Source organism: Rissa tridactyla, chromosome 2 (genome assembly GCF_028500815.1).
Source record: "Rissa tridactyla isolate bRisTri1 chromosome 2, bRisTri1.patW.cur.20221130, whole genome shotgun sequence".
Lineage (NCBI taxonomy): Eukaryota > Metazoa > Chordata > Aves > Charadriiformes > Laridae > Rissa > Rissa tridactyla.
In genome coordinates, this window is record NC_071467.1 from 21,640,670 (window position 1) to 21,663,542 (window position 22,873).

Below are 22,873 nucleotides of genomic sequence, written 5' to 3' on the forward strand. Positions count from 1 at the left end.
TCACCAAAGCACCGTTTCTCCTACATCACTATGCCCAAGAGGAGATGTCCGACAGCTGTTACACTTTATGCCGTTTGGTGATGGTCGTTCTCACTCGCTTGCAGTCCCAGCACAAAAACATCAAGCAAAATAATTGTGGGCTAGATGAAATCATTCCTTCAGACAGATCTAGTCCATAAGGTGTCATTTCCACCCTTATTTTTGATTACTCATCTATTGTACCCTCTAGCTTTCCATTTGCAACTGAACATATCAGACATGCCATCACTGGAAATACACCTCAACATGGCCCAAGTTCCTTTGAAACAAACTAGATGTGCTGCACCTTGCAGACAGCTGTATGAAAGGAAAAGCTTTGGCTATGCCACACAAGTTCCTATGCCACCAAACCATATGGATTTAACTTTGACTTCTCTTTTTTTATTAATAGAGGCATAAGCATAATCCTCCAGGCATGAATGCCAGGAAGGCAAGGCAATGAGAATAAATGTTTAATGCTGTTGAATGGGCATAGCAACGGTACTCCCTGCCTGCAGCTAAATATCACTACTACAAAGGCGTTCTTCCAGTTATTGCTACTAATAGTTGTTGCTGGGCAGGTATGTATATAGGAACCAGAGTTTAAAGGGGGGGGGGAGGGGGGGGGAGAGGGAAAAAAAAAAGAGTCTAATCATTTTCTGTTACAGACCAGGGTTCTGCTAAGAAATTTAATCCTTTTCCCAATATGGAAAGAAGCCAATTGTGTACAAGTTTACTGCAATTTCAGTCAGTGTGTGAACTCCAGTAACATTGATTATAATAACCCCTTCCTCCTCCCTTAAAAAAAAAACAAAAAACCCACCCAAATAGGCTACTTGGACTGATAAATTCTTCCCTCCATCTTTCCCTCCCCCACAAGTTGTACCTTCAATACAGCCAGAACTTCCCCAGATCAGAGGACACTGTCAGCGCAGGCTGACCAATCTCAGGGTTTTTTTTTTTTTCCTTTTTTTTTTTTTTTTTTTTCTTCAAGATACTCCGTGTTAACAGCTTGAGGGGGTTCAATCAGCACTGCTTTGATCTCGGCTGGAACTATAATTATTTAACATTGTTACAAGGATTTCTATAATCCATCCTACCATTAAATCCCTTTTACACCCTCATCTTCTGAAGGCTAATCTGCATCCGTACACTCAGTTTGTCTCTTCAGCTGGTTTCATCAGGCTCTGGCATTCTCCAACATCCAGAGTGATGGTTCTTTTTTTTCTAATGAAATCATTTTCTTTCAAATTGAAAAGCGCAAAAGGTCTTGTGCATTTGCTACCTTTTGATGAGATGGCTATATAACACCAATATAATTCAGTGTTTGCTGCAAACTTCCTCCCAATTTCACAAAATTCATTTTCTCTGTGGTGTTTTCATTGAATTGATGATACACATGCGTGTGTTATATACCTAGCTGAGGAAAAAAAATCAAATGAACACCAGCAGATGCTCTTTGAAAATACAGCAAAGCCAAGAATAGTAATAGTGTGCTCATTTCTCTCTATACTCTCCATGATAAATACCGTAGGAAACACTGTACCCAAACTTAGACAGCTAGGTAAATAAATTTGGAGTGCTTGAGGAGAAAATGGAAATATTTTGTAATTATAATGTATGAAAGACACACACCACATGGAAAAAGGACTTTAACAGAATCAAAGGAAATAAATGACAGAAAGAGAATGAATACAGAGCAGAATAAAAATGAAGAGCATGAACAAAATCAGACCAGGAATATAAAAGGAGATGATCAGAAATTATGAATGATCAAAAGGGAATAGAAAGAACAAAAAGCTTTCCTTTTTTTTTTCTTTTTAAGGAAACGAAACTTGACGAGGAAAATACCGTTTTTTCAGCACACGTGTAGGAGTACACTGGGGAAACTGCCTCTTTGCTGCACACGTTTTGTGTGAGTCATTTTTAAGCGACCAAAATGTAAAGACATTTGCTTCACTAAGCACTGCTGGACTGTCACCTCGACAGTCACCGTGCTGTGACTGTCTGCATGTGTGAAGGGGAACACAGGTGCAGGCAGGACGGTGGGGATGACAAATACAACAGGGAAGTACCATTGGGCCACGATTACGAGAGAACCACACGTAAGCTTAGGTGCTCCAGTTTTCATAGGAAGTAAAATCCTTCAGATAAATAATCTCATGCCCTCTACCTCACAGTGCATACCTATACGGTTAATTAAAAACAGTATATATAGACTTGTTCTATTATTACAAATATTTTACAAGGAAGGCAAAAGGTAATGTCTGTACAAAAGAAAAATTGAAGAAATAAAGTCAATGAAAAATATAAGCAGGATGGGCCACAATTAAGAAACTTGCATAGAGAAAACAAGAGCTTTAAAAGGGTAAATTTTCTTTTATTTCCCTTAACTGCGAAGACAAGGTTTGGTTTTTCAGCTGACGCTTTAGAAAATCATCAAGCAACACCATAATTCTAAAATACCGCTTGGACTTAGCTAATAATTAATAGGCAGTAGATTCAACTGATTTTCAGAAGAAGAAGCTAAGAGACACTGATGCTTCACAGAGGATTTCAGAATACGCCTTCGGTCAAATTTGTGGCACTTTTTTATTTTAAAAAAACCTGTAAAAGATAATAAAAAATATTAACTCTTTCCTTTAAGAAAAGATTTGTGCTTAGGAACATTTTGGATATTATATATCACAATCCTTTTCTATCCCTGGGCAGTATTTTAATATCTTCTCCTCTCAGTTCATAATATTGGTATATTCCTATATATTATATACAGTTATGGCAAAAATATATACAGGTACAGAAAAACCTTACTGCTAGCAAATAAAATAAGATCAAGACTCACGTGCGTTATGCCACCACACGACTATATTTCACAGCTGTAATCAGAGCCATGAAATATGACAGGGTTTAAAATTTTTATTTATATTTTTTTAAAAAGATTGCAGAATGCAAATGAGTTATCATTTAAAAAAATTAACATGTTATGTAAGACCTTACTATCCCACCTCTGACAAGGAAATTGCTGTGAAATGAAAATGAACATCAGCCTCAAGATTTAGCTCCTACTTAAAAGAAAAAACCTATTCATTTAAAAAAGTATATATGACTCACAACATCTTCTATATTAATATTCTATAATCTTCTACATTTTAATAAAAAAATGTTTCAAAATAGAAAGAAAGAAAATCAAGCAAATCCATGAAATAATGTTCTGTAATTAACAGAAACTCAAGAAGTTACAATTTGAAGTCCTTATTTATTGTATGCAGAATTCTGGGTCTTACTGAAGCAATTTACTTAACCTTTAAGGCCCTTTTACATTGTCAGAGGAGCGGAAAGGGGCCTTTAGCATTGCTTCTATTTGCATCCCTCTTAATTTATGCGAGCTAACAGTTTGCTGAGTACGTATCAAGTACAATGATAAAGGCAGCTCCTTCCTGGAAGAGCTTCTGACCTAAGGCCGCAGTCCTACAAACACTTACTTACACATGTGATTAACTTAATGCATGCGAGTAGTTCTTGGTTTAATGGCATGCTCGTATGCATTAAATTAGAAGTTGGTAAATGCTTTGCAAGATGGGAGCCTAGAAGACCAAAAACATTGTTCTAAAAGTAGATCGTTTTTTTCTTACTACCTGGAGAGAAAAAAAATAATAATAAAAAAGACTTACTGATTCTATCTTCAAATGCCAGGATAGCCTGAAAAAATAGATTAAAGCATGTCCTTCTTACACTGTTCTATGAAGTCTTTTTCTTGGAGACTTAAGATATTTTCACATGCTCAAAAGTATACTGTTCCTATCTCCCATTAGTAACAAAGTCCAGGCAGATGAACACTCCCCTGGTGACAGTGGCTAACAGTCTTTCTCCTAAAAAGTAAGCGTATCTGTGAGTCTTATGCAAACTATATATGCATTCATACATTAACTAGCCACTAACAGACTACATATCAACTCCACTGGCAGCAATGTGTACTTTTCCATTTACTTCAACAGGACCAGAAATTTTAATGATACATTTTGAGATCCTTAAATTAAGACCAAGTCTGACTACCTTGACATAAAACAATAAACTTCTGCCCTCTGTTAAAATTTAAATTAGCATATGTGCGTGCTGAATTTGGGCACATATTTGTCTAGCAGTATCCACAGTGCTCATTACCACATTTCTGGAGAGAAGACAACGTTCAACTTAAGGGATATCTGGAAGCACGTTACTCTACAAACAGTTCCCTGGCATCCACAGGGCATGACATGGAGTGATGAGTCCTCCAACTGAAGGTGGCCATGTCAGGTTACAGCAGCCAGCTGCAGTATTCGGTATTCTTTATTTATGCATACAGACTGCTTAATATAGATAAAGCAAAGCTCTGACTGCTGGTGAGCAAAATAAAGTCATATTTCACAGTTATGATGTCATCAAAGGACTATATTTCATGGCTATAACATCTTTGCAAATATATACATAAAGCGGTATCCCCAAGGAGCACTACTTGCTAAGTCTGCCTGAGGTCCAGCAAGGTGGACCTCCTTAAATTCCATTTAATGTACATTAAGATTTGAATATCAAGGAAGTCTAAATAGCCTGCGGGTAGAAAAGGCATTCTGAGTTCCGTACACTGTAGCATACTTGCCATATTACATGAATTTTTCTATATATTATGTGCCGTGTTATCTTCAATCCGCTCTTTTTAAATTTCAGCACAGTATTTTCCTTTTATGCATTTATCTGTGCATATATGCTTTATATATTATATGTAATTACAAAATTACAACTCAAGTGAATCTCATATAATATATAAACTATCGCTGATGCAGTCTCAGAATTCAGATCTTGAAAATAGAATCTGATTACTTTATTCACTCTAAACCAATATCACTGTAATATCAGCCTTAAGCAATACGGGCTGCTAAAATCATTTGGTTCCATTTTTCCAAAAAGGAAAACTGATAGGATTATTTTTGTGATAAATTAATTTTACCATGTAATTGCAATTATGACTTCTAATTAATGAATGGTTTCAGCCTCACTAACTAGGTCAGCATTTTTCTTTTAAAAATATATCATTTTTCTCTTTAGATAAGTGTTGAGATATGTCCAAGCTTTGGGGAAATGCACATAGCATTTTTATAGGGCAATGATCCCAGAAGCTGAGAAACAGTGAAAGTAATGTGACATGGTTAGCTACATATTCAAATGATTTTTTAGTCTCTTTTATGAGAAAAATTAAAAAGCAAGCAGATGGCAAAAGGCTTTTTAATAGGGAGGATCACAGTTTCTAAGTACTATTAAGAGTATTATTTAATTTCTTGACAAAGTTTCCCAGTATGTAGAACACTGAACAATGCGAGACCGATGAATCAGTGGAGCAACTAATCTATTACATCATCCTTCTCCATGAGCATATGACATTGGAGAATATATTGACAAGTGGCAGAATTCAAGGAGAACGGGTTTTCTGTAATCAGATGTATTCCTACAGGCAAGTATTAAAGGAACCTGAAGTTTACTTTGTGCATCATACAGGAGAGAGTCCACTGTCCATTGCTCTGTCAGATCACATGTTTGAAGATGCCACAGCAACACGCAAGAACTCCTCTCCAGTGTCCCCTGAAGATGTCCTCTGGCATGTATAAACCATCTGAAATTCTACATTGTTCCTCTCCCATTCACATCCCTGTCAACAACCTTATCACACCGTTTGATTCCAGATGATTCATGCGTTGTGGCACAGAAGATACAGAAAAGAAAACTAAGTAAGTCGCCACTATTAAAACAAGGATTAGCAGGACAAGATGAGAGAAAAATAATTTCCTTGGAAGAGGCTCAAAATTTGATGGCTAAAATGTTATGGATATAGCAATTAAACTAAATGCTAGCTCTTATCAGACTGCAACACACCAAAATATCTGTTGTTTTGTTGTATTTTTTTTTCTTTCTCTGCTGCTAGAAATAGTCACATACTTAGAGAGCACCTCTTACGGAAAATTTCCACGACAAGTTGAGATCCAATACATACTTTGAAAAAGTAGTCAATATGTAAAGCTAAGCAATTCTGTAATTGGGGAAAAAAGGTTTTTTTCTGAGAATAAGTCAATAACAATCATAAAGAACAAATCACAATAGTAAAAGTATTAAATAAATAAAGTTTAAAATTTTACGTACTTTATCAGATCGCAAGAAACCATATGGAGCATTTGCAATGCTGCATAACACAAACCTTGAAAACAGGACTCTCTTACACCTAAGAAAACTCTCAGTGAATGTTTACAATGAGTGCTGTCCAGATAGTCTCTTTTTTATATGAGAACTAGTATTTATTTATATATGCAAGCCAAAGATTTGTGAGCTGATTAGTGGTTTTGGCACCACAGTAAAAGTATCAAACTTCAGATAATGTAATGAAGGGGTTTTTTCACACAATGATGTAATTTGAAATTCAGTCTCCTTTAAGAACCACCCAGTCCAAAATGCATATACACAACACTCTGGAACAGTATGTCCGTAGTATACATTGTAGTGTCTTTCTAAATTATCTATAATAATCCATCGTTGTAGTTTTATGCTGATAAAGCATCTTTAAAATCAACACAACTATGGTGCAATAAAATCACAGAAGCACAGACCACTCAGCCCACCTTGAGTCTTTTCTCTAAGTAAAATATAATTTTTACAGCTTTTACCTCAATCTTAGAAATGTATCACCCAATATTTTTGCATAACAAACAATATGCCACTGTAAAATCCTACAATACTCACTTTAAACAGCATTATGTAAAATACTGTGAAGTTTTTCTATCTGTAATCCCCAAGAATATGTTGTGAAGTCAAGTACGGCTGTTCAAGTTTTCCAGCTTGAATACATTGCTTAACAGTCTTGAGGGAGACAAAGGGGAGCAAAAGGAAAGAGTAAGCTACGATAGGACATTTTGATTCATTTTTTAATAAAATATCATAAAAGATGCAACAGATACACTGGACTGGTTGCCCACACTGGAAAAACAGGCATAGACAAGCATCTAATCCACAAATACGATTTAATATGCTATAGATTAAATCATCCCTGATTATTAGAAAGCACATTTGGAAACCTTTGAAATCTTTGAGAAAAAAAAAAAACAAAAAACCAGGAGCTCAGATGTTCTCTGCATAGCTGTTTTAGAAGGTCTAAGCTAATCAGCTATCTGCAGGAAGAACTAGGAACAGTGGCCATTGTGCAGTTACAGCTTTCCAAACATAGGCTTTAATCTTTATTACTTCTGCCTACCCAAATATCAGCATAGGTATATTAATAGTTTTAACTCTGAATACTTCTGAGTATTTGGTACTGTGGTTTGTCTCTGATTCCATTAGAATATGTTTGAATAACTAAAAATTTTGTAACTAAACAAAAATTACGTCTGATGCTATTAAGACAACGATGCTTACTTTTGCCGTGTTGGTGAAAAAGAGCTGAGTGCGTAATAGAGCTTATTGTAGCATTTCTGCATAATGACCATTATTGCACTTTACAAAGATCGTTTACAGACACCCTTGTTTGAAGCCTAAATCAAGGAGAGAAAATAAGATCTAGTATTCAATCCATATCCTTCTTTTAAGCATGCAATGCTAAAGCACCCTAAAAAATTAAATGTGGTAATTAAAAACCTAAACCCAAATGTGTGCTAAGCTGGTCTCACTGAGCTAAACACAGACACTGAGAAAGTCAAGGTCAGAATTGAGGACTCTGTCACATGAGTCCCATGACCAAAAATATGCCATTTCCTTTTCCGACTCTGAACCATTCGAACTGTGATTTTTTGGGTAAATACTAGTATCCAGTTTGTCACTCACATGTCACATTAAATTTTTCACTCTCAGGAAAAGCTGGTTCTTTTGAATGGAGGTACAATAGTTCCTGGTGAAAATGTTTTTGTTGGTTTAGTTATATTATTCCAACTTCTATGTTATGTTGTCTTAAGAGAGAGTAAACAAAAGTATTTTTCAAAGGGGTAGGAGGAAAACATTTTGAAAATCAGAATATTTTCTTTAACGATATGCAGAACACAGGATACATCACGGAAGCCAACTGAAACCTGCCAATTTGAGAAACAAAGTCACTAGCGGCTCTCACTAGGTGTTCGCATCCAACTGCTGGACTACAGCTTTGCATGGTAAATAACGCTATGTTGTGTATACAGTTCAATATATTAATATCCACCCTTCGATCGTTCAAGCCAGTGTTGCTATGCAGTATTCTGCATGCAATAACCTTATCTGAATTAATGAGAAAAACACAACAAAGAACAAAATAGTTGTGGACCGATTACATGTCCCTTTTGATTCTCACCCCATCTGTTTCCAAAACCAGACATTGTTTCCTAGTCCTTTGCAATTACCAGGGTGTTATATTGCCTTTATGACCAAACTACAGTGGAGACAGCTGAAAAGTGCAAAGCTTTCTGCCAGCCTCTGCAGGTCCCTTGGTGCATGAAACTACAAGAAACAATGCATTGTAATGCAGATGTTCATTGATTCCCTGCAGAATTTCACAGACTAGGAGTCCTTCACTGTGTGACCTACAGGGATTTGTACTTTACATAATATCCACTATATAACGTATCATGTCCAAAGCAAAGTACCTAGTGAATCTGATCATTCGTCCCTTGCACATGCCTTTCCCAGCTATCAACTTTTTTCAGAGAACAAGAAGTCTTTTGTGCTTGAAACATAAATGCCAATCAAAATAGAATACATTTCCAATGTGTATCACCTTTCATTCAGAGTTCAATGCCTTTTACGAGTCGGGCCAATGTTCTTGCCTCATGCTGGACATACACAAGTACAAAAGAATTTAGTTAAGATACCAGATTAATTTCAGGTCTACCCAGTCTAGAAACTTGCTCACTTGCAGATTGAGGTGGTTTCCAAAGAACGATTTATGTCTAATATACTGAGAATGAAAAGCCTTGATATGTCAAGTAAGTATTTCACAAATGGGTAAATAAAGGCCTGGGAATAGTAAAAGAATACCATCAAATGGAAAACTAATACACTTGAAGACTTGAAGGTTTTAGATAGTTTAACTTTTCTGGAGCATTTTGACTAGCATAAAAACGAAGTTTTGCACTTGAAAATATTCTAAAAGGCTAATTGTTTAAATAAAGTTCTCCAAATGTGAAATGTACATACAAAAAATGTTACTTCTAAACTAGGTTCATTTCTATAGCAACTAATTTTGAAGTTAAATTTAAATCCATATATATATGTTAATTGTGTGAAACAATGATAAGGAAATGGCATCCCAACTGACAAAAGAGTTGGAATGCTTGACAAGGGCTCCAGTATGCAGTGATGAACTCGCTGCTTTTTGATATTTTAAGTTGCGAGTCAAATGAGGTAATGCTTATCTCTAAGTTTACAGAATCCTACTATATTTGCACCTTGAATCATGAAAGGGATGGTACAGCAGTCACCATAACAAGTGACATCAATACAGGAAATATCTTTAGCCCTGCATCCTCTCATTAAGAGAGAGGAACGTGTTCATCACTTTAACAGCAGAAAGGTCTGCAGGAGGAAGAGGCTGCTACAGCCAGTGGAATAATTCATCAATCCCAGCTGGTCACAGCAAGACAGATATCCTGGTGCTCCTCTAAATGGTCGCAGGTTATCCACTAAGAAGGAATTTTAAAATCTTACATATTTAAATATCAGTTCTTACAATCATTTGATGATATAAGAATCTCAGCTTCTGTTACAAAAAAAAAACGGGGCGGAGGGCAAACCTCAAGAGTTCATGCTTTTAGCAGACAATTGGCAGCGAGTCCCAATTATGTATGGATGAAGTCCGTAAGATATAGGCAACAACTACACCGTGAAGGTCAAACAAGTTGAATGCAGTGCAAGAGTACTTGGGGAACAGTGGTTTTAGTCAATCGACCTAAAATGGAATGATGCCTTGCAGAGTTCTGCACATAGAGTTTCACGTCACCAACACAAATCTGGGCTACACGTGGAACAGGTCTGGGAACACTGCAGTCCTTGAAGACTTGGATCAGATCTATATAGAAGACTGAAAATTATTTGAAATCCTGCATTTAACACACAGATGTGATGACCTCTTAGAACAGCTCCAGTATCAGAACCCAAACCATGAAGACAGTGGTCCCCTGGCGTTTACTCCACCTACCTTAATAGTATTCGAGTGTTAAAACAAGACCCGCATTGTAAGGTTTGACTCGATGACCATCACCCCCTTACTTTTGCTATTCTGCGTCTGCATGGTCTCCTCATAGTTGCAAACCAGTGATGGAAAATGGGTCCAGCTCGACAGAAATCTTCCCTTGCTCCTCCAAGGTCCCCTCCCAAGCCCGGTATGGGAGCCCAGCTCTCTGCTTTTAATCCAATATCCACTTCACTACGGAAGATTTATTTAGACTGCCTCTTGTTTCATAAAGGGCTCCAAAAGTCGGTAGTGATTTTTGACACTTTGTTATAATGTTTCTATGACCCCCCCGCCCCCTCCTCACATACCACACCACCACCCATCCTCATTTTCATACTGATACAAAGCATCGGGATAAAATGATGGTTCATTATAGTGGTACAGAGCTCTTATCTTCATCCGGCAAGAGTCATTTCCTTCCAAAGATTGAAATGCAAATGTGAAAATTAATGATAACTGCATTATCTGATAGCAGAGATAATACCGATTCACTGTCAGAGTAACACACAGTCGTTCTATGATTTCCTCTGCTTCTTCACAATATTCTTCTTACTGTCAGACTATATCTATGGTTAACTATGTTTCATGGATTTTTGTTAATTTACATCAAATAGCATTTCCAAGATCTTATATCTACCACATTTCCCCAATCAAAAAAGAAACGAAATCAGGACAGTAATCTCCAAGTCCTTCTTAGGACTGGTTTAAAAAGAAAGAAAGAAAAAAAAAGAAAAAAAAAAAGAAAAAGAAGTAAAAAGGGAAAAAAAAAGAAGGCTATCATTAATGTCTGTTTCCATCTTGCAGTGGTCTACCAACCATGCCAATCTATATTACACAGTTTTGCTTTGTAACCCAAACTGTTTATAGTATTACTAAATAACATACAGTAAACCCAACAACCAATACATACTTGCAGTGATTCTTACGAATGGTTACAGGAAATCTATTCAGAACGGATATTCAAACTACCTTTTATAGCAGGCAAAAATGTGAACCTCGCATGTCAGATGTTCACTAGAACCTTTCTGATCCACCTCTCACTAAAGCAATACACCAGAATTCACATGAAAGCCTGTTTCTCTTTTTATTAAACATTAATAGCAGCATAGCTCAACATATCATTATTTTAAAGCACTATTTAATTTACTATTTTTCATAAACTTTCTGATACCCTTTAAGAAAAGCATCAACCTGTAAGAGTAATTAAAAGAAACTATATTGTGCTATATTTAACTATCCTTCCTACTTTTTTTAACAGTTCCCTGATATATGTATACGAGTTATGATGAGTCTTCTGAGACATAACATGAGTTGTGACTTCATCTTGCTTTACTATTATCAACAGCGGAAGTTCTGTTGATTTACTGTAGGCAGAATTTTACACATGGGAAACTTTCACTTTATGTGGAGATGAATGTAAACAATACATAAAAAAATTACCATAAAATGAAAATGAGAGCTTTAGGTCCTTTTTTTTTTTTTTTTTTCATTTTGGATATGTGGACAAATCACATTTCCTCACTTTCCAAGAAATACTCAAATACATTTCAAAAGAACTTCTGAGATTGACTTTCAAGACTATCCAACTCACAAAATCAACATGTTCTGCGAGAAAGCTATGCTCCTTACGGCTATGAAAGTAAGAGCTCACACAGGGAATAAGGATAATCTAGTTGACAGTATACTGCATGTGAATTAAGAAGAGAGAGATGAAATTCCTCTTTAGGACCAAGATTTCTGAGTGGCATTAATTTAACCTTTGTAAATGCCCTATACTCAGTTCCCCAACTGCTAACACAGAGAATACTTCTCTGTCTTAAAAGGCAGAGGCAACTTCACCAATGACTGAGACATTCACTGGTCATTGGGCGTCTGTAAGAAGAAAGTCAAAAGAACTGAGCATGTAGGATGATGGGCTGGGTGTTGAAAATCTTTTTCGCTTAGTTAGTCAGAATTAGAAAATTGTGTCCCACGTGTCTACAGTGAGAGAACTTCCCCTTGCATATTACTCACAGAACAGGAATGGGATGCCTTCTACTGTATTGTTTTATTGTACCACTACAGAGTAATGGCACAGAACTGAGAAGAGCACAGAGAAGTTATCATTCTTAACACAGCCTGAATACACAATCACTGGAGAAATAAAAATTAGGAGTTGCTTATGTGGAAGACTGCTAGTAATTATTCATTATAAATGCAGCCAAACAGTACAATATTTGTAAAAGTAATATATAGTATATTCATTTATTCATTCCATTTTAGTTACAACGAATTATCATGGTCTGCCAGTCTAACTCCTGCCCCAGTGGAATCTACCCCATTTTAAAAGTCCAGTGTTTGCCACAGAACTGGATCATGTTCTCTAGGAAAGTATCTCGTCCTGAATGTAAATATTTCCAACGACAGATAAACGATTTTTCATAAAATGTTCCAATAATTAACTTTTTAAGCACTAAAATCTTTTCTTTGTGTCTGAAATTGTGGAGCTTCAACGTCCATTTAATCTTCTGATACTTTTGCTAGAAAGAGGTGCCCATTGTTATCAGATTTTCACTCTGAATTTAAAGTAGTTTGTAATCAGGTTGTCCTTTAATATTTTCTTTGATAAAATAAATAGGAAAAGGACCTAGACTTTTTCATAATACCAGTCCTTTCAACATTCTAGTGGCTCTCCTCTAAACCTGCTTCAAATTTTAACATCATTCTTGAAGTGTGAATGCAGGAGACAGAACCATTTCAGCATCAAACCAGACCGTTATCCAGACAAGCATGATAGTTTGAGAACCCAAACGTAACCTTTAGCCACAACTCCATCTTTTGGGCTCAGCTCTGGTTCACTAAATCCCAAGATTTTTTCAGACAAACTGCTTTCTGTAGTAAAAATTCTATTACCTTCTTGTAAGCACAAGACTTCAATATTTAATTATACTGAAAGTAAAATTTTGCTGTGACTAACACTTCAAGTTATTCAGATCCAGCAACAGCAAGGCCTATCCATTATTCAATATCTTCTTCCAATTGTAAACATGTTGCAAAGAACTAATATATTTTAGCTCACCATTACATATTAAGCTGGTTTTACAGGAGACTTTTTTTCCCATAAACCTATATGGATTGGCATTCTAACTAATCCCCCTTTATTAAAAGGGTCTTACATCACTTATGCCATTATTTCCAATGGGACCACTGTCATGTGGACAAGGCTGTCATTATCCAGACCAACCTTGACTTATTGTTTTCGAACACATTTGTTTCCTGTAGTATTCTAGAATTTCCAAATCATCTCAAAACTTTTTGAGAACTGAAGATTGATGATTAGGACACTGGGTCACCTAGCTCCTAAAAAAGTTAAATTTAAACTATCAGATTGCTTAAATTAGCTAGGATTTAGCAGGTTGAACCCATTGATCAGTTGTTGATGGAACAGAAGTACAGTCATCACTTACAGCCAAATAGGTTTTCCACCACAAATATGTTTTAAGCAGACTAGAAATATTTAAATTATTCTACCCTTTTTCCTGCTCCCTGTAACTATTAAGAGTCCTGACTTGTAATAGATCGATACTGATTTTCTAATTATTTTTTTCTTAACACATTTTAAAATGTCATCTTACTGTTATTAATGAAACTACTGATAGATTTTTAGTTACTTTTTTCTTTTTTTCTTTTAGCCAGGTATTAGTTCCTAGCATCTGGTTACCTCCACTTTTTTCCCATTCATTTTAAACTCAGATTTTTCTGGGGTTTTTTTTGTTTTTTTTTTTTAATTCTCTTCTAGGTAAGGTTGACATCACCTTCACTTTTATTAAAGATTTTGGAAAATCTAAAAAATGGTTGTGAAACACTTCCAAGTTCTGATTCATGCTTTTTCATTCAAATATTTTCTCTCTTTTGATACAGTTCATATTTGCTGTCTCTTAAAATGACAAGTACAGTGGACTGAACTTGTATTCCCCAAAACAGGCATGACCACTGGATGATAAACAAGCACTAATTTCTAATTCTGTAAACAATTTTTCATTATCTCTCAAGATGGCATATAATAAATAATTTCCTTATATTGGGTTCAGTAATATTTTAGCTGAGGGGCCAAGTACCTAAAATTTTCAGAGATTTTGGAAAGTTCATGGAAACTCTAGGATGTTTCATTTACAGTTCCAAAATTTAGGAGATTTTTGTTCTTACATAGTACAGATATCCAGTAAAAAAAGGAATGATCCTATTCTCTCATATGATGGATGGTCTGTAGAAGACACGCATGAGATCTGCCTTTTGCTCATTATGGGTTAGAACACTAATCACTGGCCTCACATACACTGGTATCCTAGCAATAATACAAAGACTATAGAAGTATATACATCTACATCTATATACATCCGTCTGACAGCAAACAGTAAATTTAAGGCTGTAAAATGACCTCTGCTTCCACGTTTAAAAAATAAGCCTTTTCACACAAAATTTGTCCAAGCCCAGTCTTGCTTTGCAGACTTTTTGTATTCCTTGGACTTTTGCTGTTGGTTGTAATGGAAAAAGGATCGGGCCCTTTACTGTGTGTCCATATAGAGTTTATTGACCTCCGTATCTATTATTTCAGAGTAGTCTTCTCATTAAAAAGAATTTTTTTAAAAATGAGGACAAGAACAATGAAAATTGAGGATACCTTAAAAAACATTCAGGTAACACTCAAAATGACTACACAGAGTAGGCATTATCTCTGCAATTCCTTGATGGTCAGTGAAGGTCACAAGACTATGTGAGCTGAAAGATTGCTTCAGCAGAAACTCTTTGATGCTACAGCACATTTAACTTTAGATTTTTCTTCATAAAAATATTCTAATTACAAAGGCTTAGGAATGCATGCGAACCATTTAACAATGCAAATTTTCAAACAAAATAAAACTCTAATTAATGCCGGAAGCTTAATTTTGACTCATCCGTGAGTAAGCTGTTGCTAATGAATAACTTATAGAACTTCAGTCCCTGACAAGTACTGGCTCTGAAAATAACAATATGTTCCCTTAGTGCTAAAAAAAGAAAAAAATATTAAAATAACAGAACAGCTCTACTATTTATATGAATCCTTGAGTTGTCACAGTTCACATTATCAGTTGACAGCAACTTGTATCATGCAGAACACAGTCATTGTTGGATTCTGAGAGAGCTCCATCTCAGCAAGGAGACCAGAGACAGACCAGATAACAAAGACTGTATGGTCATCTGCGCTTTAAGGTAGCACCTCTACTATGAGTTGGTAAGGTTGTTGAAGAAAAGCTTTTAATGGTTCTGTTTGTGCTGTGCTAAAGTATGTTCCTAAATACACAAAATATTTCATGCTTTGTTCTTTCTTCAAAGATCTGAAAGAACTTATCTTTGTACTGCATGTTCGAAAATGATCTTCTGTTGGTTGTTTCTTTTTCCATATCAATAAATAACCAAACTCATTTCAGAAAGCATGCATGATGGAGAGTATGGCACGTGGTATGTAGCCATTCCTTTATTCATGCATATTATACCCTTCTAAGGAACCAATATTTAAACAAAATAGAGCTGCTTATTTCACATCGGTGGTCCTCAGTTTTCTGAAGTCAAAAGAAATTTTCCCACATTCAGCTTCTATTTCCACGCTATCCCATGTCAAATCCACCAATAAATATTACAAGAAATATGCACACCTTACCATTTAACTGATTTTTTCCCCAACAAAACAAAAAATACTCCTTTTACTCGATAAAGTCATAAAAGATATCCCCAAAACTTTTGTATAAGATAGCTCATATAAAAAGCAGTAACAGCCCACAAAAAGCATACTTAACTGTGTTGAAATGCACTGAAAACAAAAAAGAAAAAAAAAATTACCTATTTCAGATAGAGTTTATTTACAATGAAATTAAAACCAAGTCATACGTTAATCATTGACAACCTTTAAGTCTACTATGAAGCTGGAAAAGGCCATTCCGCTACATCCAAAGATGTCTTTTGTATTATTTTAAATGTACTGTAGTGTATTATAATAATAAATCTTGCTTTCATATAACACCATAGTGCTTTATATAGAATATGAACTTATCTGTGTATTATCATTAAGAACATTTTAAATGACATCACGATAATTAGATATACTGTGTCTTCATTTTTGTTTGCATTATATTTTCCAGCTACTGCTTTCAGAAAATTACCATTTCGTTTTGTTCTTCTCTTCATGAAGAGCATACAGTAATTTGCAAAATCAAGCAAGGATGAAAATGTGATTGAAATATAGGAATTTTTCTAATGAAATATTATTATTGCATTATAAATTATTGATAGAACACTCCTGGAACTATTTTCTGATGTGCTCATCCTTTTTAAAGAAAATTTCCATAAGAGATACAGCTATTCTGAGAGTGTGTTTGTCTTCAGATGCACATTTTCTAACAGCACTTTTAAAATTTAGTCAATATAATGGATTTTTAAGGCCCATTACAGAGTCCATACCCATGAAAACACTGCACTGAGTTCTACTGCAGAATTGCCTAATTGAGAAATACAATTTACACCTTTGTCTTAGGTACTTTTACTGTACAACAGAGACTTTACATATTTATATTAAACAGATACTTGGAAAGTATTCCCATGTTACCATCACATCTTATATCTTAGCAATGTTACGCCTGCACCATCTTCACTGTGTATAATAGAAAACATTACCGTGAATTACTGTTTTAATGTGAAGTTCTAACACTTCATTGACTGCAATCTAAGAGTTTCTTTTTCAACTGAAATCAATGACAAGGTGTGCTAAATGATTTCTATCAGGCTAAAACAGGTAAACGAAGTCCTTGAAAATGTCAGTAGATACCATACCTATTTGTTAAGCTCAACTTGTTGCTAAATGTAGGCACAGAGCTTGAGAAGAGACACAGGCATTTGGTTGGTCTTCTGGCCTCACAAAACACAGCAGAAAAGCTTCTATCTTGACATAACCATGGGACTGAAAACTTACTGATAAATTTTAATCCTAAAATTCTAAGCAACAACATTTTCCTTTACATCAAGCAGGTAAGTAAGGCATTTTATGTTAACAGTTTACAAAATGGTACAGCCAAAACTGTTTTATACTCAAGAACTTTATCTTAGTACTTATCCATCAATATCCTGGACTCCAAAGGATCATTAAAGAAACAGTCCATTAAAAATCAATGCAAAGCATAACACATCCACTAAAATAATAATATTAAAAAATCCTGGAATCTAGTTTAAGAAACGTCTCTTGGCTTTGAGTTGTTTTTTCCTACCTGGCCCATCCCAATCTTCAGTCTCCACTGCAAGCTGCCCTGGTTTCTCGGATCTTGCATCGCCATCAGATTCTGCTGTCTCCTGGATGCCTTCTTCGTTGCCTGAAAAAACAATCAAAGAAATACAATAATGACATATTTCAATAGTGACTTTTAGGCAGAGCTCCTACAATATCCAAACAACTGCTTGCATGTGTAAGTGAAAACATACGCATGTTTATAAACAGAGAGAAAATGAAAAAAAGTCTTATTAGACACGTAAACATCTGTGAGTTCCCAGTGATTCAAACAAGCCCTGAGTATCCAATCCTTCCAGTTCTGTGGAAAGACAAATCTTGGAAATCAGTGTTTACTCCATATGCTTAAAAAACAGAATCACAACTTGCACCTAACTCTGTAAACCAATGCACAAAAAGTCATAGAGTTCGTATGCACAAATGACAGAAAGAAATAAGCTTGTTACTCCCCAGCAATATATGCTTTCAGTTACGCGTTTTCTTGAATTGACACCTAACTGTTTCTTATGCATTGTGGATTAATGACACTCAGTACAAAAATATGGTCCACTAAACGTTTTCAGGCAACTAGTGGAGAGCTACTATTTCAGTATTTAAGGAATTTGCCCTTAAAGGTCATAATCTACCAGCAGGTCCCTATGATAATTTTCTCCCTGTCAAGCTTTGTCTAAAGAAATACAACATTTATGATGACTTTTTAGAATTTTCACCATCCAGAAGTATCTGAGAATGTCTGTCTGCTTTCAGTAACTATCCACTACAAGGTTTTACACAGGACACAAAGAAAATTACGATAAGGTTTAATTTTTAGAGATGACCATTTAATTTTTATTTGAAGAACTCCTTGTTGAAAGTGCAGTTTTTTCAGTTAAACAAAGATTCTAGGCAAGCTCCATGCAAGAATACTTTGAAATAACCACTACGAAAAATGATGTCGAAGGTAAGGGGTTCAGTATTAACACAAAATAGTCTGTCCACAGTAACGTGTTAAGTGACATCTCTGAGGGCTTATCCAGGCCAGTACTTTACTACATTTGTAGGTATTTTTTTTTTACTATTAATCAATCCAAGAAACTCTTGCATAGGAATCATAGAATTACCTAGGTTGGAAAGTACCTTTAAGATCATCTAGTCCAACCATCAACCTAACTCTGACAAAACCCATCACCAAACCAAATCTCTAAGTCTACCGTCCTTTAAACACCTCCAGGGATGGTGACTCAACCATTTCCCTGGGCAGCCTGTTCCAATGCTTAATAACCCTTTCAGTGTAAAATTTTTTCCTAATATCCAATCTAAACCTCCCCTGGCGCAACTTGAGGCCGTTTCCTCTTGTCCTACCGCCTGATACTTGGGAGGAGAGACCGACCCCCATCTCTCCACAACCTCCTTTCAGGTAGTTGTAGAGAGCGATAAGGTCTCCCCTCAGCCTCCTTTTCTCCAGGCTAAACAACCCCAGCTCCCTCAGCTGCTCCTCACAGGACTTGTTCTCCAGACTGCTCACCACCTTTGTTGCCCTTCTCTTGACCCGCTCCAGCAGCTCAATGTCTTTCTTGTAGTGAGGGGCCACAAACTGGACACAGTACTTGAGGTGAGGCCTCACCAGTGCCGAGCACAGGGGGATGAGGGGATGATCACTTCCCTAGTCCTACTCACCACACTGTTCCTGTTATGGGCCAGGATGCTGTTGGCCTTCTTGGCCACCTGGGCACACTGCTGGCTCATATTCAGCCAGCAGTCGATGAACACCCCCATGTCTTTTTCTGCCAGGCAGCTCTCCAGCAACCCTTCCCCAAGCCTGTTGCGCTGCTTGGGGTTGTTGCGACCCACGTGCAAGACCCGGCACTTGGCCTTGTTGTACCTCATACCATAGGAGGACACTGTGAAGAACGTAAAAAAAACCCAAATCTACACAATTAACTATATCTGTCAAATCGGACTGAATTATGGTTTAATTTTTTTAACAGTCTTGAAGTAGACTTTTCAAAAAACTGTGTCCCACAGAAAAGTGGCAACACTAAAAAACAAATGCCGTGTATTTTAGAATCTGAAAATCAGACTGTTGATTTGACAAGAGGAGAGCAAGAAGGGGCAAAAAGCACAACAATTAAGCAGTAACTTGTAATTTTTTCCCCACTCATGATAACAAGAGCTTTTATTAGCAACATAGGTAAAGAAATGTGATTACAGCAAACCATGCCAGATCCCCATATGTTATCACTGGAGCTATATTTATACCAGATAAGATTGCGACCCAGAGTTTTCAAGTACACGATTATACACAAACACTATAAAGTATTAACTTCATGTGTACATGTAATGTCTTGTAACAACACATTCTTCCTTGCATTCATTAAACAAACAGTTTTTCAAATACCATGTACAAGAGCCTGGTAAACTACTTCTCACACAAACACAATACTATATTCAGTCCAGATTTTGATAACAAAAATATAGTTCAGTGTATCTGTAGTACTAAAAATATAGTCCAGTGTATTCATAGGCACTTCAAGCTAAAAGGCATCACGAATATCTAGTATAATTTTTCTGTTAAACACACTGTATAATTTTATCCAGGCATTTGAAGTTCATGTGCTTCAGTTCAATCTGAAGTTACCTTTCAGAAGAGAGTCCTAAATACTCACATGGTGAAAAAGCTATCAAGTTTCTTACAAGTAGTTTTAGCAGTTATTTGGGTTTTTAACCAACTACCCTACTTTGAATTAGCATTTGTTTAGGTATTTTGTACTACCAAGAGAGCTCTGGGTTATTGGGTAGACTGAAGAATCTATGAATCACATATTTTTACCTTCGTATTTCTGCCTTCATAGCTACTTAGAGTTAGAACAAACTGCTCTTTACTGGAGAGACACAAAGGACAATTTTCCAAGGTTCAAACCTGGCAAGATCAACTCCAGCTTTCTCCATGGAAAGGACTTCACAGGAAGGGTAATTCTGATTTTGAGTTTCTAACTCAAGCTGCGTAATCACCATAAAAAGCTCTTAAAATGTTCTTTCCATGGAATTTTTCTACTAAAGAAAATGTTTTTCTTCCACTGTAAACAATAGATCTCTATGGACAAAATCAGAACAACAATAAAAAAAAGTATTAATAATAAGAATTCTGTTAGATAGAGCCCAAGCACGGAGATTTTTAGCTCCAAAATATAAAAGTTTTTCCAGGTTGTAATATATGCAAACCTGGCGTTAGCATGCAAATTTGAGCATTCTTTCAATCAATGCAACCAACCAGAACATCAAACAAACAAAACTATTAGAATTGAAAGAGGAGGAGAAACTTATGTGAAAAGATTGGGCTGAAGGGCAAAAGAAGGACAGAACTACAGCTAAGGTATACAATCTACAGCACACAGCAATTAAGTATTTGGGAGATGAGGAAAGATCAGAAAATGTATGTTAGCAGATGGCTTAACTTTTCATTAACTTGCTTTTTCAGTGTTTCACGAAGTATGGTGTTACGTGTTTTTCATAATCAAGTTTTCATGAATTAATGCATGTCCTGTGCAAATAGAATAGAACAAAATGTGTAGAATTTACGTTACGGAAAACTTTGGTTTGCATCTAGAAGTATTTTTAATTATTTTCATTGATATTTTCTATTATTCACCAGCTCCCAAGTCGATGCATTACACACCTGAAATACCACAACACTGATTCCTCCTGTTCCCCCATACTACTCTCCCTCCGTACTGAAGCGATCTGCTTCTGAAACCAGCAAATGGTACATTATTGTGGGCTTCAGAATCCCTCAGTGAAGCAAGTCTATCCCAGGCTCAGCTGAGCAGCAAGGCCAGGTGAAAATGGACAACGAAGTCAATCCATTGGGTGCTGGAGACGCTGCGAGTTTAAGAAGCCAAAAGGAGGCTTCGCACAAGAGCTGATAAAAAACCCACATCTCCCAAGCTTTTTTCTTTTCTTTCCCCTTACTTAATACTACTTTAGCAGCTAACATTTGTTTAGCACAAAGGAGTTTATTTCCTTACAGAATTTATTTTCTTTCCATTGTTTACTCTTTTTGTTCCTTCACTGACTATTTTCCAGTCTCAATAAGACTACTTTTTAATACTTATTTTAAAACTGATTACATTTTTTCTTCAATGTACAGGTGTAGACATTTCATTGGATCCAAGACACTATTTTTTTCTTTCTTCCAAGCCAAATCAAGTGCTTTTTGCCTTATATATACACCACTCACTTTGCTACTAACCTGTTGATACCTTTCTATTCCCATTTTTTTCGTTTTTTTTTTTCTCATGCTTATTTCTTCACTTTGCCGCTCAGTTACATTTTGTATTTAAGTTAGAGGAGTAATAATTTCTTACCATCAATGCCGAAGAGTGGTACAGAAGTCCTGGCAATGATAAATGCTCTAAAATGAAGCAAAACCTGCTTCTGTTTAAGTTTTTCCTTCTATCAACTGAGATCAGTAAGTGAATTCTGTCCTTTAAAAGAATGTCATTGCATGAAAAAAAGACTCATGTGAGCAAGAATCTATAATATCATATAGTACGTTTACTCATGAGTCAATTAAGCCCAATGGACTTTCAGTTATTTCTCTGTATTTGGTCTTAAAGCTACACTTTGGGCAGAATTCATCTCCTCTAACCTTAGATGTCTGAAAGTTAAGTGATTCCAGACTACTTATGTAGGCACTCCTAAAGACAGGGAAGAGAGAAACCTCCACCGTGACTCATCCTACTCGAGGGTGCCTGAGATGCGCGACCCCTCTTGGTGTCTGAGATGGCTGAAATGAATCATCCTCTGAAACACACAGCTTAGACTAGGAACCTATCTTTAGCCAGCTAAAGTTAGGTGAAACGAATCTCTGCCTCATGATAAAGTGCTAAATACACAAAATACTGCTTAACTAAGAGAAAAAAGAAGTCTTATTCAAACAACTTCAATACCGTAATATGAATAGAATTTTCATCTTGACTTTACTATTTCTTACCAGCATTAACTGTTTCTGTTGCTCTTGAGAAACAGTTCAAGGCTTTTTAATGTGTTTTTAATATCCTAGTGTTTATCCGATAGATGCAAGTGAATACACTAAACCACTGTAATTCAAGGTGATACAGTTGGTCAGGGGATCTGAAGACTGTAAAAGAGACGTATTACCAGAAACATGAGAGGGAGAGCTCTAACATCTCTGACAACGCTGACAAGTAGGAAAAAAGAGACTTGAATATTAACAAGTAATTTCTCTTTAATCTTTTTAACAAATTAAAGACTTGCCCATTTGTACTTAATCAGCTTGTACCACAAGTAGTTGCGATATTTTAAAGAAGCACACGGGTTAGCAGTTCTTCTCAACCCTGCTGTTTTAATCCATGTTG

At 36.1% G+C, this 22,873-nt stretch overlaps 1 protein-coding gene across 3 annotated transcripts in view; it reads right to left on the minus strand.

The window, feature by feature from the left end:
* ZFPM2 (zinc finger protein, FOG family member 2) overlaps positions 1 to 22,873 on the minus strand; it is a 316,540-nt gene that overhangs the window by 218,058 nt on the left and 75,609 nt on the right. For all 3 annotated transcript variants that reach the window (XM_054193153.1, XM_054193152.1, XM_054193154.1), the window contains one exon: positions 17,500 to 17,601. In XM_054193153.1, the coding sequence (XP_054049128.1) occupies positions 17,500 to 17,601 (102 nt within the window). The remainder of the gene's footprint in view (positions 1 to 17,499; positions 17,602 to 22,873) is intronic.